The following is a 16,697-nucleotide window of genomic DNA, read 5'->3' as shown; positions in this document are numbered from 1 at the left end:
ATGAGGACAGCGAACATAAACTAATGGTCAGCTTCCAGCTCAACACAGAAGTTCCACACCTTAAGATAATAATCCATGATCCAGTAGTATAATGGTTTATTATTGTGAAATTGGCCATTTTGCATGAAGAGTACTTTCACTTTGGGTTCAACATTTTGATGCTAACACCATCACTAGATGCTAGATTTGAAATGCAAGACTTTTATTTGTAACAGAGTATTATTACACCACATTACTGCAACTTTATAAATGATCTGAGTACACATTCCTCCACTGAAAACATGTACAACACCCCTCCTGAAATCTGCAGCCTGGTTTAAACCTCAGCGCTTCAACAGCTATTAGGTCAACAGGTTTTTTTTTGTTTTTTTTTTCTTTTTTCCAGGGCTGGGATTGTCACAGTAACGTCAGCGAACAGTTATACTGGTCTTCAGGGAGTCACATCACTCACTTTTTTCATCATTTTTTAACCGGTGTTGTTTACGGCTCCCGTGTTAAAAGTACCATCATCAATCTGTCGCTCTGGTCAAACAGCACAAATAAACAACATGCAGTGTGGCCTTGGCCCATACTGTATAATGTGCGGCGTAGCTTAAACTAAGCATTCACATTTCAATTGGTTCATTCACGACCCCAGTCCAGCAGCACTGCATTTATACATTTAGCATCTGATTCATGTCAGGCTGAGATTACCACTGACTGAGCACTCTGAGGACACACAAATGTTCCCTCAACATTTGACATGGCAACATGGCAACCATGTGTTGAGAAATTGTGCTGACAAAGAGCAGTCTTTGGAGCGCAGTAAGAGGATGTCAAATACGGAACAGCAAACTAAAACACACTTTATTTCTGTCTGGTACGAGTGTGTCACAATGTCAGGGTGGGACCAAACTGCAGCTTATATCCATGAATGCATGTTATTCGCTTCTCTGCAGGCACGACATAGAGTCTGAGGCCGTCAACGCCACCATGACTTTACTGGAGCAATGCTACTAATTTACATCTTGTGAGAGAATTAACTTTTTATCGGTCTGTGGTGTTCTTTGGAAAATCCAGTTTGATCTGATCTAATTAGATTTCATGGAACATTGTGACTTCAGGTTCTGTGATGTTTCCACTTGTGCCAGAGAACAGTTCACTATTTTCTTAAAACAAGAACTTCACATTCAATGTTTGCACATAACAGGAAGAAACATAAAGACAGTTCAAAGCACAAATGTTGCTAAAAATCTGTCTCTTTCTTATTCACACTACTGTCCTGTCCGTCAGTGTAGTATATGAACTCTAATCTCTCTGCACACCTCTTTGTTTGCCGTCTCCTCATGTCACCGCTCGTCATTTGTGGCCGCCACCATACTCATCTGACCCTTGACTTTTCCCAGAATGCCATGGGTCACCAAAGAGCTCTTGGCCCCAAAGCTCTCCTCGCTGTCTGTGTCACCGTAACAACTGGACGTCGCTGGGGAGTTAGCCAGAGCGATGACTGATTCGGTTGAGTCTCTGTCTCTGTGGGCTGTCACCGAGGCGGGATGGGCCGAGGGTGGCGGGGCAGCGCGGGACGGAGGAGGGGTCTCGCACTGGAAAAGAGGATTCAGTTTGTTACTGTCCAACCCAACTGTGGTGCTTTCTTCCTCGGCCTCATCCTCAGGTGAGTCCCTGCTCTTGTCCTGTGCCTGGTCGTTGAGCAGAGTGACCAGGAAGTTGATGTACTTGACAGCAAGACGCAGGATTTCATTCTTGCTGAGCTTCTTGTCAGGTGGGTGTGTGGGAATGAGTTTTCTCAGCTCAGAGAAAGCCCCGTTCACGTTCTGCTGTCGCCAGCGCTCACGGCTGTTTGTGAAGACACGCCGGGCAATTTTCTGAGGAGGGCCTGTAAGACACAAATACTGTGAGCGTGCGGGGCCATAAAGGATGCAGGAAGTTGATACACACTCTCTGTATGGTCGACAAATCCCATAAAACAAAAATGTGGTCATTTTCCAGTTCACACACCTGATTGTGCGCTGCAACATATCAACCAAAAATACAATGGTTGGTTCCCAGCTAGAACTACATCAAAAAAGATTGTCCTTGCCCTTAAATGCAAACCAAAGGGGCTGTGTCATATTTTACATGTCGTTATGTGTTATGCAACATCCTCCGTTTATGACAAATCCTTGTTTAAAATATTTCTGCTGAAAACCTGCTCATATTTCTGGTGGAAATATGAGCAGGTTTTCAGCAGGATAGAACAGCATGTTTCCAAGAATGTTGTAGCTGTATAAAGGGCCCCGTTAAAACTATTAAAAAAACAAGATGCTGAGCGGCATTGTTGCACTGGGATATGTTTATCATTAAGGTAAACTTGGGCACTTCAGTTTGTTGTGAGTCGACCCTACAGGTTTTGTCTCGCTTAAATGCGTAAATACTAGAATTCTGTATTAATCCACCACTGTCTGACTTTCTTTTAAAAACTACAGTGCCCAGATGTTTAAGGGAATTGTTTTATTTCTATAAAGATATGAATATGTATCTATGAACCATTACTATATTTATAGGTGTGTAGATATTTATATCCTCAGTAAGAACAACTGGGCCGTGGCAGGAAAGTATTGAGAGACAATCTAACACATTAATGATGTTGGCAGTAAGAAAAATACAGAATATCTGCAAAGTCAAACTTATCTTTTACATGACACTGTAGATATACGGTATATCATCAGTTCACATACAGTAACTATGGCTATATTTATACTAATCACATTTATTTGGTCACTCAGAAACTCACATTCAGTGATCTCCATCTCAAAGTGTGATGAGGGTCTTCTCTTGATCCGGCTGTTGTTGATGACACCATAGTTTCCTCCCGAGGGGCCGAGGTAAGAACTAGAAACAAAATACACCGTAATGTGGGTGAATTCACTGAAAAATAGCCACTTCAAAATGACAAATAACACAGGAAATGTATTTGCTTGTAATAAGTAAAAGATATCGGTAAGCCTTTCTTTTACAGTCCCCTAATTACCATGTATTTACTTGGTAAATTCATTGTAACACAAAAGTGTTACTAGGTAATTACCAATGGTGATAAGAAAGTAAATACAATACCTAGTAACACATTTTTGTTACCATATATTTACTGGGTAAATAGCTAGGACTGTAGCTACCTGCTTATTACCAGCAGTAATTAATATAATTTACCATATAGTTACTAGGTAAATACCCAGAATTTTAGCCATAGTTTCGTTGTACTTACCTTCTTAGTAATTACCTAATAACACACTATAATTTACCACTATATTTACCAGGTAAATGCCCAGAATTTTAGCCATAGTTTCATTGTATTTACTTTCTTATTACCATTGGTAATTACCTAGTAACACTTTTGTGTTGCCATGGATTTGCCAGGTAAATAACTGGTGATTAGGGGACTGCACAAAACATCTGCAAATGGAACAAATAAAAATGACCTAGAGTCAACTCCATCTTATCTTGCTGAAATGCTACTTTCTTCGTGATCATGGTCTTATATTAAGTGTAATGAGATATTTCACACAGGAAATGAGACATATGTGCATAGTGAGATTTTGAATTTCAGCAGTGTTCACAAAATAAAATGCAGCGAAATACAATAAAAACAGTTGTTGAACATGTCGGGTTGTTCCAGCACCTCTCCTCTTAAATATATTGGAGAGCGGCTGGAGAAATCAAGAGGTTGGTGGGAGCCATTAACCACGAAGGGATTATATTGGTAGCATTGATTGAGTGTGCATGCAGAGTTGCAGCCCAGTCTCATTAAGTCTGGTTACTAGCTGATTCTACCGCGGGGGGATCAATGCCTCCTGCTACAAACAGGGAGGAGGGAACTTTATTCCCAGACCTCCATGACAGATGGTGCAACCATAGATGTAGACACTGTGAAAAAAGTCCTGCTTTTTACATCGCTGATGCTCCTCTGTTACAGAAAGAAACTGTGTGGAAAATCCTTTTTGGAGTAGAGAATAGATGAACAGTAGGAGGGCTTTGATAACGTCTGCAAATGAATGCCTTTCTTCACAAGTGTAAGCTAAGGGTTGCCAACTGTACCGGCCTGAAAAAAAGTGCTTCTAGAGTTCTGTCGCCTTTTGGTAGTTCAACGACTAAATTTAGCCGCAATTAAAACTGAATGTATAGTTTCAAAAGTAAAATCTCTTGAGGGTTTTGGTACTAAATGTGCACAAAGAAAAAACCGTGATGCAACTTGTGTTCAGCAGTCAAACATTCTGATGAGTAAATTTAGCGTGAGAAATGTGAGGTGCCTTCATAACAGCACACATCCTGCTGTCACTTCCACATAACCGGGCTATAAATCACTATGGAAGGTCATGAAATCCCAGCAGTTGAGGTTTCCTCTGAAACATAAACTTGCCATAGTTACCAACGGAGCAGCATCATCATTAATGATGTGGTAACATCTCAGGAAAGTGTATTGTGGTATTTTATAGTTTAGAGTTCCACATCTGTTTGCAAGCCGAAAAGGAGCTGAATGAGAATGTGGCATTTTTATTTTTATTTGATGCGATGCTTCACAGAGGTTACATTTTCACATTTCCTGACTGGTTCAAGTGTAGGTCATGAAACAGATATTTCTATATTTTCCAATGATCAGTAAGGCTGATCATCAGTTGATCTGTAGCATATACATGTAAATATAGTTATGGAATGTAACTAAGGACATTTTCTCAAGTACTGTACAAAATTAAAGTTTTGATGTTTTTACTCAGATAAAAAACAAAACGAAACAAATCGCAGTCTGACAATCAAAAATTGGAATGAATTGAATTTAACAACCATCCAGGTGGGTAATTATTTGACCCAAACTAAAGAGTATCTGCAAACTTATCAACAGAAATATATGTATCATTTGCTTTTACTTGTACTTTTGATATGTACATTTAATATCAGATACTTTAAGACATTTACGCAAGTAGTATTTTTATGGGTGGCTTTCTGTCCATTTTGTGTCAGAAAATTACTTTTGATACTTTTAATATGCAGATTTAATAGACTCAGTATCTTTTCTTTGCTCAAGTAAAACTTTAGGATACTTTGAACAACACTGCTTTTTTCTTGTTGAATAGAAAGTTTAACTGATTCTTCCCCAAAATAGTCAAATGGAGCAATCTGAGAGGCGGAAATCACACTGCTCACCACTCACTGATGATGACAGGGTTGCACGTATAAACTGCTTAATATTAAGAGGTCATGAGGGCGAAAGGTTGGGACCATAGGGCTTATGCGCAAGGTCTCACCTGGTGAAGAAAGGGTGTGCAGACAGGTACTGCTGAGACAGCAGGGGCCCTGGTGAGGCAGCTGAAGGCCCTACGGAGCCTACAGAAGATCCTGAGGCTCCAGGGCTCGTCACAGGCAAGCAGGGCATCTGACTGCGGCGAAGATCCCCGTGGGGCCCGTGCAGGAGGTTGGGAATTGGGTGGAGGGCAGTCAGAGGGGTGTTGGTGAGTGGGAGAGGGGGCTTGCTGTGGCCGAGGCTGATGACTGGAATGTGTGGAGGAAGAGGAGAGGACGATGAGGACGAAGAGAAGGATGCGGCGGAGGTGGGAGGCGGTAGAGCACATGGGGAGGTCTTGGCTGGTGCCGGGAGAAGCGGAGGCGGAGAGGAAAGAGTTGGGGACCCAGAAGCAGCTTGGGCTGTGGTGGACGTTGGTCCTCCTGGCCTCTCCTCCTCCTCCTCCTCCTCCGCCTCCTCCTCTCCCTCCTTGGTCTCCATGACAATGGGCTCAGGTGCAGCTGCTTTGCCTGCATGGTGACTGGTCAACACTGTCGTCGTGGCAATTGGGGACCTGATCGGGACGTCCGTGTGTCCTTTATGGCCTGTGTTGTTAGCAGGATGAGGGCTGGTGGTGGGATCCGAGAGCGTCTTGCTCTGAAGCGGACTGTGCTGCTCTACGGAGGCACAGGACGGGGAGGAGGACAAGGAGGAGGAGGGGCGAGGGAGGTCAGGGGGTGAGGCAGGTATGCCTGTAGAGTTCAGCTTCTCCATCATGGTGATGAAGTCTCAAGAGGGATTCCTGTCAGTGCCGAGCTCCTGTTCCTCTCAGTGTGTGTCAGTGTGTCTTGTCCCTGTGGAGTCTTTAAACGTGCGTGAGAGTAACTAACATGTTCACGCAGAGACCTTTAAACCTCTTTTAACTCCCGAGTCTTTCGTTGCTCTACTTTCCTACCTCAATAAAAATGCAGATTTTCCTCTGTCCAACCTGAAATCCATCAGCTCCTCCTGGGTAATTGAGCGGATGTGAGGCCGTCTCGATTCAGGTGCCGCAGTCTTTAATGGACGACTATCTCTGTGGTATCGTCTCTGGGCGCAGCGTGGAGCCGGGGTGGTGGTTGTGGTCTGATTTGGCGGGGGTTTTTCTCACAGCACATCCTGAGCAGCAGACTCGAGGTTTCTGAACGAGTCTCCAGTGGCCACTCTTAATGATTCTGTCTGTCCGTCCGTCCGTCCGTCCGTCTGTCTGTCTGTCTGTGTGTATTTTGAGGATATGAGTCAAAATCCTTTTAAGCACTGAAAACGTCCCAGATCACTGAAGATTGGATTGATATCAAAGAGTCTGCTGAACAAAAGAAAAAGAAAAACAAGCACTCAGGATATATATATTTGGTGCATATTTAGCAAAAGGGCTACGATGAGAAAATGTGCACACAGGTCAAGCGAAAGAGCTTCTACTAAAATGTGATGAGGAGCTGTTGCTTTTCGTTTCTCGGTTTTGAAATCTGAATTTAATTCATGGAAATTTACAGACTTGACTCACACTGGATATCAAGTGAACGCTTCTCTTCGATGAGAGTGATGGTTGTTGTTAGTCTGCCCTGCACGGAGGCGTAACACCCTTATGATTTCTCAGGTTTTGCAATCGCAACTGTTCCTGTTTTCGGTCTTTTTGGGTGGTCATGACTTTATATCGGACAGTTCCCTCTTTCACAATCGTCTACGGACGAGACTTTTTATCCTTCTCATTTTGCAGCAGGAGCGATAAAGTTGCCGAACTTCTGCACATTTTGGTTGCCCTGAAGCAAAGTCAGTATGGGTTCCACACATACATCTGAATATAGTATCGGTTACAGTATTTGGTTATTAGTCAAACCCATATATTCCTTGCACAACTACCTTTCTAATAGTTTGAGTCACTGCCTCATAATAAAATATCTCTGACAATTGTGATAAACCTTTATGCAATTAATATTTCATTAGAATACTTTTAATTAAAATGGTTTCATTTCATTGCTTTTCATTTCATTACTACATTTTAGATTTGTCTAAAGCATGTCTCAGATTAATGTTTAAGCCAGATGAACAATATATTGTGTATTAAATATAACTAGTAGACTGTCACATGAATGTTATTAGTTAATACAGTAAACAGCCATCCATCAAACCCTCTGACATGAATTGATATGAAATTTCTATCATCAACCATTAAATAGCACATTTTTATTACGACTTTCCCACCAAAAGAACATAATGTGTATGACTGAACCTCCTGTCAGACTCTTTTTATATTGGTCACTGTTATTTAAAATTAAAGCCAGAGGTTAAAAACACTTGTATACTACAGGCTGCATAAAAACACAATTCAAAAGATATTAAGTACTCACAGATACATTATGATGTCCAGTGTGCCACGTCTGTCTATCATGCAAAATCCGTCAGAGTTCAAGTAATCTGTGAACGCACATGGTGTATCTCCTCAGTGTTTAACGTCCTCCTCCTCCTCCTCCTCCTCCTCCTCCTCTTCCTCCTCCTCCTCGGGTCACTCGCACTGCACTGCAGCCTGTCAGCGTCTGTCTGTCAATCTGAGATCAGAACTGGAGCCAAACTGTCTGACACCCCTCAGGACACCTCCTCACACCCAGTTCAATCTCTCTCAAAAATTATTTTTGAAATTAACAATTGAATAGAACTTTGAAATGTTCAGAAAGAGATGAAGAAGTCGTAAATGAAGCGAAGGACAGCCCGGACGTACTTATTTGTGTTTTTGTCGTGAAGTTGTTCACGACAAAGGCTGGATGTGGATGGTGTGTGTCTCTGTCCGTATGTCAGTCTCACCTCTCTCAACTCTCTCTCTCTCTCTGTCCTGTCTACCCCTTCCTTCTCTCACTCTCCTCGCCAAGAAGACACAATGCTCTAGTTGGTTGCCAGTCGGAGAGCTCTGGTACTCTGGCAAATGTGAGGTGGGAGAGAGAGACAGAGAGAGAGGAGGGGGGGAGAGAGAGAGAGGGAGAGAGACAGGGAGAGAGAGAGGGAACCGTGTTGCAAGGAGAGTTTTCCGCTCCCTGCTGGACAAGAGGATGTGCGAGTACAATATGGTGGCTGCTGATAAGAGCCTCAAAAGCTGCCTGTGGCCTGTAGATAAGGAACCTCCACTACCCCTCCTCCCCCATCCACCATCAATACCTACACACACACACACACACACACACACACACACACACACACACACACACACACACACACACACATTTTTCACAACACACAAACACACACACACACACACACATATTTTTCACAACACACACACACACACACATTTTTCATAACACACACAGACACACAATTGGCAGGTTCACGCCTACATGCACGTACGCACACACACATCAAACCAGACTGGTCAGACTTTGAAGGGACCTGGGCCGTTTCCAAGAAAATATCCGCAACTGCACTTATATCGCAATATAATAAACAGACAGAGGTGTACTGTATACACACACGTGCACACACACACACACGCGCTTATGAATGGTGAACGGTCATACACAGACATGCGTGGGCAGGGAATCACCTAAATTCTTTGTCTTCTTATCAAATGTCTGCTGTTAAAAGGTCATTTTCACAGCCTGATGTCAAACAGCGAAGCACTTTGGATATGAATATGAAGTAGCATTACATAAAAAAACATATTTGATGTTATTTTATTGTTGATTTCAGACAAATTGATGCAATAAAGTTGGTGAGAAGGAGAAAAGAGGAGCAACTGTGGGTCCCAGAATAGAGCTTCACTTTAATTAACCATCAGCTATTCTGATAAATTAAATTCATACTCAACTATTAAAACATTAAAAAATGCCAAAGATGTGTTGGTTTCCACTTTAAATTATGAGAATTAGATGTCTTAATTATATATGATATTCGAGAACTAAATATATGTTTTGTTTACTGTATAATACAAGATATTTTATTATGTCACCCAGGGATCTGGGAGGCTATAATATTCAAGGCTGGACAAAACACCATTATGCATTCAAACTTTATTTATACTTGAGAGATCATTGAGGGGTAGCCCTCATTTACAGTGACAATGATTCAGAACAGAACAAAGAACAGGAGAAACAATAAAAAGGGAAATTACTGACAAAGTAAAAGCAGTTCCACAACAGGCTTGTAAAAAAAAAAAAAAAAAGAGGAAAAAAAAAGCCATTAAAAATCGTGGGCTCGTTTAATAAAACCTTTAAAAACTATAAATTAACATTCAGTTACATAAAACCTCTACAACTTGAAATGAATTAAAATGGTTGGAAGCAAATCAAAATTACAGTCATGTCATGATTAAAATAATGGGAATGGTAATGAAATAGTTATTTAATCTAATCCAGTTAAGTTTCGCTAGTACACCACCTGCTCATACAAAAGCAAAGTGTTTCACATAAAAACACAAAAAATCAAAATCAAGAAAATAATCTCCGGATGAATCTACAGTAAAAATAATCATTAGTTTCTGCCCTGATTCCCACAACAGCGTTGTGCAAACACAGAAGGTCTCCATTTATTGGCCACGAGACGGATTTGGGGATTTATGACATCAGAGCGCACCTGCGTCGCTGATGACCAACGCACGAGTCGTCATCGCCGTGGTAACTTTCCTCTCCGAGAGCTCCTGAACTTCCTTCCTGAATCCATCCCTCACCCGTTCCTCCTCTGTGCTCACCCGTTCCTGTTCCCTCCTTCAACCTCAGGGTCAACGCCTCTTTTTACATTCCCTCAGTCATTTCCTTCTTAGACAGACTCAAACACAAACATTATAAAGGCTTTACAGTTACGTGACCTTCAAGGTCCTGGGAAAGAAAGCAGCTTGCTGAGCAACTACTCAACAAATCTGTCATCGCCTTCATCATCCTCATCATCATCATTGTTATCCTTTTTTTTTTTTTTTTTTTTCATTGTGGCCATCAATATCATCAACATCATCATTATTATAAGGAATGGCAGCCCTGGAGGGTCTGAATATGCTGAAATAACAATAGTGTGAGTACAATCAGAGAGCAGAGTGTGTCACACTGCTCTGCGTCTGGCAGCTGTGGTTCCAGTTGATCGCCCTCTGTGAGCCAGAATAACGTCGTAGTGGCTCCGCTGTCCCTGCAGACTCTGCCTGAATTTGCCTGTCACATATAAAAAGCTACACAAGGGACAGAGAGAAATCCTTAAGGGATTAACTTTTCCTGTGCTTTATACGCTCCTGTTAAAATTAATGCAATTTAATGGTGTCACAATTTTGTGCCTTTGGCTTTGTTCACTTAGTGTTTTTAAGTGCTTGTGGCTACGGTGCAGAGAGGCAGTGTTGCCTTTTAATGCTGGAATCATAATAGAGAAAAAAAAATACCATCAAAAATAGTCCCTTAACTGGTGTGGTCCTAATATCTGTGATTTTCACTGTCTTTTCCAAGGAAAACGGGACAAAAACAAGTTGGGATGAAAAGCAATGTATATGTAAATAGATTATAATATGTATTGTTATATTTTCCTTTTGTTTGTTTAGAAGTGCATTGAAAAATACTACTTTAAAGTGTTGTATTTTAGATTTTTAACCTGTATTTTGAGGTCCTGACAGTTTATGATTTGTTAAATTGGAAAAAATGCGGAGTTTGACTTATAGCTGAGTTTGTGTTGGAAAACAGGATACCATGAATGGGAGGTAAAGGTGGTTTATTAGGCCATTATTATTTTCACAGAAAAATCTGAAAAAGAATCTGGACTCCAAATGGTTTGAAAATGCAGTTTTAGTTGCCAAATCATCGTAATTGCTTTAACATAGTGAAGAAGCTGTTGCTCACACTGTGGTGCCACAGTTGTGTGAATTATAGATTAAGTCACATGAAACCCGGTGAGCCAGCGGCCAACAAATCTCTGTGCAGTTTGGGTTTCCCCCATTTTACTGTGGCATCTCACAAAGTCACAGTTTTCTGGGCAGAAGACAAATCATTGACTTTCTCATTTAAGGCATGTGTGAACACCCAAACTGTAAATGGGGAATAATTATAGAAACAAACGATAACAGACAGCTTCCGCTTTTCCCTTGAGTGAGGAAGAAATCAAGAGAGGATTGTTTTAATCTGAGAGCTGAGCTGTCACGCCCTCCTCCTGGCTACCTCAAAATACCCAGCTCAATAAATGGAGTATTGATGGGAGTGCCTTTGTGCTCGCGCGCGCGCGTGCGTGCGTGCGTGCGTGTGTGTGTGTGTGTGTGTGTGTGTGTCTGTATATAAGGCAGGGTCAGGCTGTTGCTAAATACCCTAGAGAATAAAGTAAAAATAAAGCTATATGTAAAGGTTGTCTCACTTTGTGTGTGTGTGTATTTGTATATATGTGTGTGTATGCACACCTGCAGAAACAGCATTGATCTCTTGCTGGGCCAGTAATCATGTGTGGGTGAGGCGTGGAAAATGAAAAACCCATTTACATATTTTCTAACACAGGTAGCAGAATAAAAGTGACTGTTTACCAGTATTTACAACTGTAAAATTATGCGGCAAAATAAATTTAGCACAATGGAACTGCAGCAATCAGTTGCAGCCCTTATGTCAAGGTCGTCTGTGAAGACCAGCCGTGGAAATTCACGTAACTGGGAAAAAAACAAGCCTTGACAGAACCGGGACATCACTTACGGAAATTATTTGTAGATTTATACTTGAAATTTGTCTGATGATAATGGTTGACATGCTTACATTCAGTTCATAAAAAGAGTAAAAAAAATGCCTTGCTGTAAAATTCCTGCACAAAACGGAGTTTATTCAGAAACAGCCACCGACCAAGCAAGAAAAAAAAAGTTCTTGGAAGATGGTCTCACAACAATAGTGGAGAAGATTAGAGCGACTGAACAGCTGGGTGACAAACAAAGCTGAAACGCTGCACGTCATTTATGAAGCTCATGCAAAGTTCACCACAGATTTGAATGCATATCCGTCCCAAACTGCAACATCTCTACAGAACCAGCAGTCTAGCCTAGACTTTGACAAGATCATTTTCAGTGTGTGTTTTTTAGGGAACATTTTTACAAGGATTTCTGCTGTAAGCCAAGCTGATCTTTGTGGGAGGCAGAGGTCCAAAAAGTCCAAAAAGAAGGAAACTATCATAGTATATTAACTGTGTTGCACCGACGACTATTATTTAGCCCCTCTGTTGTTGTATCTGCGTGACAAAAGAGGCATGTTTAGCAGATAGTTATGAGACAGGTGGTGATGATACTAATACTGTTTATGAATAAATGGCAGAAACTTCAAGTTCCTGTGACAGGGCTGACAAGCAGTTAGCACAGCACAGTTAGCAAGCTCATTGGCTTTTTTTCTCCTCTACAGTAAGCCTTCATTAAGTGATGTAAAGTCCCTAAAACAAAGTGTGTAAAATGTTGAAAGTAAGTTTGGGGAGTTATTGTTAGCCACTACATTAGCATGGGCATGGATGGCTAGCATTTCAGCAGTTAGCTTGCCTGCTACAGTAGATTAGTTCACCAAGCCTTGCGACGAGGCTTATGTCAACAAAGAACCATCTACTTCCCAGACGTGCCCGGATGAGTTTGGCTTAGCCACTTTCTTATGTGTGCAAGCCTTTAAAATAATTTTAAAGTGAGCCTATAGTGCTAAACTACTGGTCATACAAGCTCAGGTATTGCAGTAGCAGCAAAATCCCTAAAAGTGTTGAACAGTTTCAAAAGTTTGGGAAAACTGGAGGGTGAAAATGAGAACGCAATCAAAACAATATTCTTGTGGGATGCCAATATTTTCCACCATCTCAGAATTGTGTGAGCGTATAGACTCATACAGTGGATATATACAGACGCATGCACATGCTCAAGAAAACACACACACACACTCCCCAAAGTGGGCTCCATGGCCACGTTTCCTCCTCGCCATGTAAACACTATTGTGTGTCGGGCGATAGGGATCACTGGAACCTAATTGTTTGAGGCAATATTCGCAGTGTATTTCATGGAGAAAGTGACAAACAATGCTGTGAGCGTTGGCCGGGACAGACGCTCTCTCTCCTCCTCTGCCACGACAGATGTCGGCTCTGTTTGTTTTTCCTGATTGTCCTGGAGACTGGCCATCCAACTGCTGAAAACGACAACAAGAAGAGTGTCACTTTCAGTTGGACAATTAGGACAAAACAGGAGGATGTGTGTGTACTGCTATTCTAGAATCTGACCGGAAACACTTATGACTTAGACCTGATCGACCTCATCAGGACTTGGCTTTAAACCTGAAGTGTCAGAAGGAGCATGTTGGAATATTATGAACACAAAACACACAAACAAACAGATATATTTATTTATTTGATTATAATAGAATTGTAATAATGGAGTTTTTCTGGCCTGAAGTGTATAAGTGAACCATTTGGGATCACCATGTATACACCTTTTTAGTTTAAAAGGGAAAAGGTTGCAATATGGAGATTCCAGATGTTTCCAACAATATTTAAACCCAGAGGAATCTGTTACTCTGTTACTCTGTTAGTTACATTTGGCAGAAAGTTGGCGAACGTAACTAAGCGTAATTAAAGTTAAATGTAATGCGAATAAGAATTTTAAATGTCACCTCCTCTGTTTACACTGTTAACACGTCAGAGGACTAACAGTGATGACATCAACTCCCATGCTGCATCACAACATCGTCAATTTCAGTCTTTTGTTTTCATTGTTTTTGATTGAGGGACATCCATGAGGTCTGGATACAGTATCGGAGGCCGGGCCCGAGTCATTCCTGTGAAAGTTGCTTTGTGATGCACACAGCCGCCTGAAGTTCAACTTCCTCAATATCAGATTATCCAGGTCTTCCACATTCATGAAGCATTGTGCAGCCCACAGAATGTGCGTGCTGTAGACTTCCACCGGCTGTGCCTGCTATCTTCTGTTTTAGCCCTCTGCAAACTTGAAGGAGGATATCATCTATTTTATTCCACGCATTTGTCTTTCTTGCTGCCTCCATTACCCACAATGCAACTCTACCTCTGACAGTTCTGTTGGAGACTGGGGTGTGTAATGCTAGAGGCAGCCAATGCAGCGTTGCAGAGATGAGGAGTGGGTTACAGAAGTCTGGTAAACACACTTCTTGCAAACTCCACACTCCCAGATTTTTTTTCATTTCATCAAAAGTCTTCGGCCACGACTGCAGCTGACTCAAGTGACATCACTTAATGCAGTTTAACTGATTCTGACATATACAGTAACAATCCTCAACACCTGTTGTCATACTTTGATGTGTGAAATCAGTGGAGTTCCCCTTCGAGTTGAGGAGAAACGATCACTTGTGAGTCAAGTGTATCAGCTTGAGATCCAACATAACCTGTTTTGTTCACCATCACTGCCTCCCTGTGACATCAGTGCTCAAACACCACAGACCGTTTCCTACAAAAATAAATCTCACGTTATTTGAAAAGGCCTAATAGATAACATGGTGCTTTATTTTTATCTTGTCGCTGTTTAGAGTTCATAGCAATCCTGATTACTGTAACGGCACCTCGTACAGTGTCAGCCACATGTCGACGGTCACACATTGCTCCGTTCCCAGGATGCACCTGGCCAGGGGCAAGCGGGCGGACGTGGGGGACAGCTGTTTCCTGTGCACACTTCCTGGTTTGGCAGCGCAGAGGAGGGGAGGAGGAGGAGGGCAGTGATGGGGGGGTTAGTAGGGGGAGAGGGGTGGGGTAGAAGTGGCGGTGGATTAGGGTGTTAAGTGAGGCCTTTTCCAAACAGGATATATCTGCCACAGGTGTGAGGGAACCAACGCTCCTCAAGCTAATATTTGCACCTTTAGAAAAGAAATCAAAGACTTTCCTGGTGGGAGGGGCGAGGATTGGTGGAGGGAAATGGAAGGATAAGAAGAGTTAGACAGACACAGTCCAGACAGTCAGACAGACAGACAGTCCAGACAGTCAGACAGACCGACATACTCACAGAGGGAGCGAGGAGAAAGCGCTCCTTTATTGTCTCCCGTCTCAGAATAGACTCACTCAGCTGGGAGGGAGAGAGCGGCCTGCAGGCTAATCAGAGCATAATGGGTTCAATCAATCGTTTCCTTGATTGCACACATATACTGTACATTCAGCCTCAACAGCTGAACAGGAGCCAGAAAAGAGGCTGTTTTCACGAGGTACTTAAATCAGGAGTGTTAAAAATATAAAAACGTCTGATGAGGTTTCAGTGTTCTGCCGTGCCAACGCCTCAGTGATTTTCTTTTTATGGCTACCAGAACACTAAACGTCATACATTAATTTGAAATATTTACCGATACTGCAGAATATGTAGTGAGTTTTGGCCTCTTTGACACATGAGTAGATTGATTTGGTTTAATAAGTTTAAGAGTATTAGTGAAAAGTTTTGCTTCAAGCCATCAGCCCAAAGGGTTAGTAGGCTACTGGACAACTTGGGGACTGAGACTCAACAATCATCTAGTCTTTCTCCAGACAGGTAGATAACGTTGCTTTATTATTTTTGCTTAAGATGTAACTAGACAGCTTTTTTCCCTTCTTTGTTTTATCATTTGTTGATTCTTTTTCAGTGGAGAAATGATGAGCGGGAAAACACAAGCAGCCCAGTAACTGTCACTGGGAGGACTGGTCTGACTCATTTGACCCTGACGCCTCGGTCTGACCTTTGACTCTTAAGTGTCGTCACCTGCGCTGTATTACGTGCAGAACTTTACGATCGCACTGCGGCTTTTCAAATAGCCCCACTCGCATCCACTTCCAGTGTTGGCAACGAAACTACAAATATTTCCACATGAGATGAGCACTGACAATAGCTTCTGTGTCTGTGTGTGTGTCTGTGTGTACGTGTATGTGTGTGTGTTTGTTTCACTGTGGACGAATACTCAAAGTTTCTAATTGTGAATTTGAGTACAACTGTGTTTGTGTCTCTAAGCATAAATGGAAACAACTCTGTGTGTGTGTGTCCGTGTGTGTGTCTGGTGGCTGTGCCCTCGGGTTTCGATGACACTGCGTGGAACAACACAGTATTGTGTCTTCCCCTCTCATATTTCTCATCATCAGCACTGTCGGCGTCCAAATTCCACTGGCGTGCTCACGGCGTGGTGGGCGGACCGGCCCTGTTGTCAGCCCCCCATCCTGCAATAATAGGAAACTCAGCATCACTTTTCCACTTTCTCCCTCACTAATTCAAAATATATGAGTTCCTGTTTGGAGCCCACTCACTCTGGAATTGATTGTTTGCTTTGGAGAATCACTGCATGCAGTTTGATTTTGTCCATGTATCGTACATTAAGGACATACAGCCCGGCATATTTAACCAGTTTGTTTCTACAAAAACAAAAGACAAAAAGACTGTCTGGTGTCCTGCTCTGCTTCCTTAGATTCTCCACCACAGGATCTGATTTGACAGGGACGGATTCAAGAGTAATAACAAACCAGCATCCTTAACTCCAACACACGTCAT

At 42.1% G+C, this 16,697-nt stretch overlaps 1 protein-coding gene across 2 annotated transcripts; it reads right to left on the bottom strand.

Moving 5' to 3' along the window:
- Nucleotides 1-72: 72 nt before the first annotated feature.
- On the bottom strand, nt 73-8,237 carry lyl1 (LYL1 basic helix-loop-helix family member). 2 transcript variants are annotated; one of them, XM_037071479.1, is made up of 4 exons: nt 7,636-8,237; nt 5,274-6,593; nt 2,771-2,868; nt 73-1,873 (listed from the first exon to the last, which is right to left on the bottom strand). In XM_037071479.1, exons 2-4 carry the CDS (start codon nt 6,023-6,025, stop codon nt 1,329-1,331), a joined length of 1,395 nt encoding a protein of 464 aa, XP_036927374.1. In that variant the 5' UTR covers nt 6,026-6,593; nt 7,636-8,237; the 3' UTR covers nt 73-1,328. The 2 variants fall into 2 exon arrangements, with proteins under 2 accessions (XP_036927374.1, XP_036927461.1); XM_037071566.1 differs by having other exon boundaries at nt 5,274-6,590.
- Nucleotides 8,238-16,697: the final 8,460 nt, after the last annotated feature.

This window comes from Acanthopagrus latus, chromosome 1 (genome assembly GCF_904848185.1).
Source record: "Acanthopagrus latus isolate v.2019 chromosome 1, fAcaLat1.1, whole genome shotgun sequence".
Taxonomy (NCBI): domain Eukaryota; kingdom Metazoa; phylum Chordata; class Actinopteri; order Spariformes; family Sparidae; genus Acanthopagrus; species Acanthopagrus latus.
The sequence above is the reverse complement of the archived record's forward strand: the minus strand, read 5'-3'. Positions and strand labels throughout refer to the sequence as shown.

Bases quoted from the DNA above. Each gene is read 5' to 3' on its own strand.
- lyl1 (XM_037071479.1), bottom strand. From the start codon at position 6,025: ATGATGGAGAAGCTGAACTCTACAGGCATACCTGCCTCACCCCCTGAC. The intron at 2,869-5,273 runs GTGAGACCTTGC...TTTTGTTTCTAG, and splicing joins GCACACCCTTTCTTCACCAG to TTCTTACCTCGGCCCCTCGG. The intron at 1,874-2,770 runs GTGAGTTTCTGA...TGTGTCTTACAG, and splicing joins TGAGATGGAGATCACTGAAT to GCCCTCCTCAGAAAATTGCC.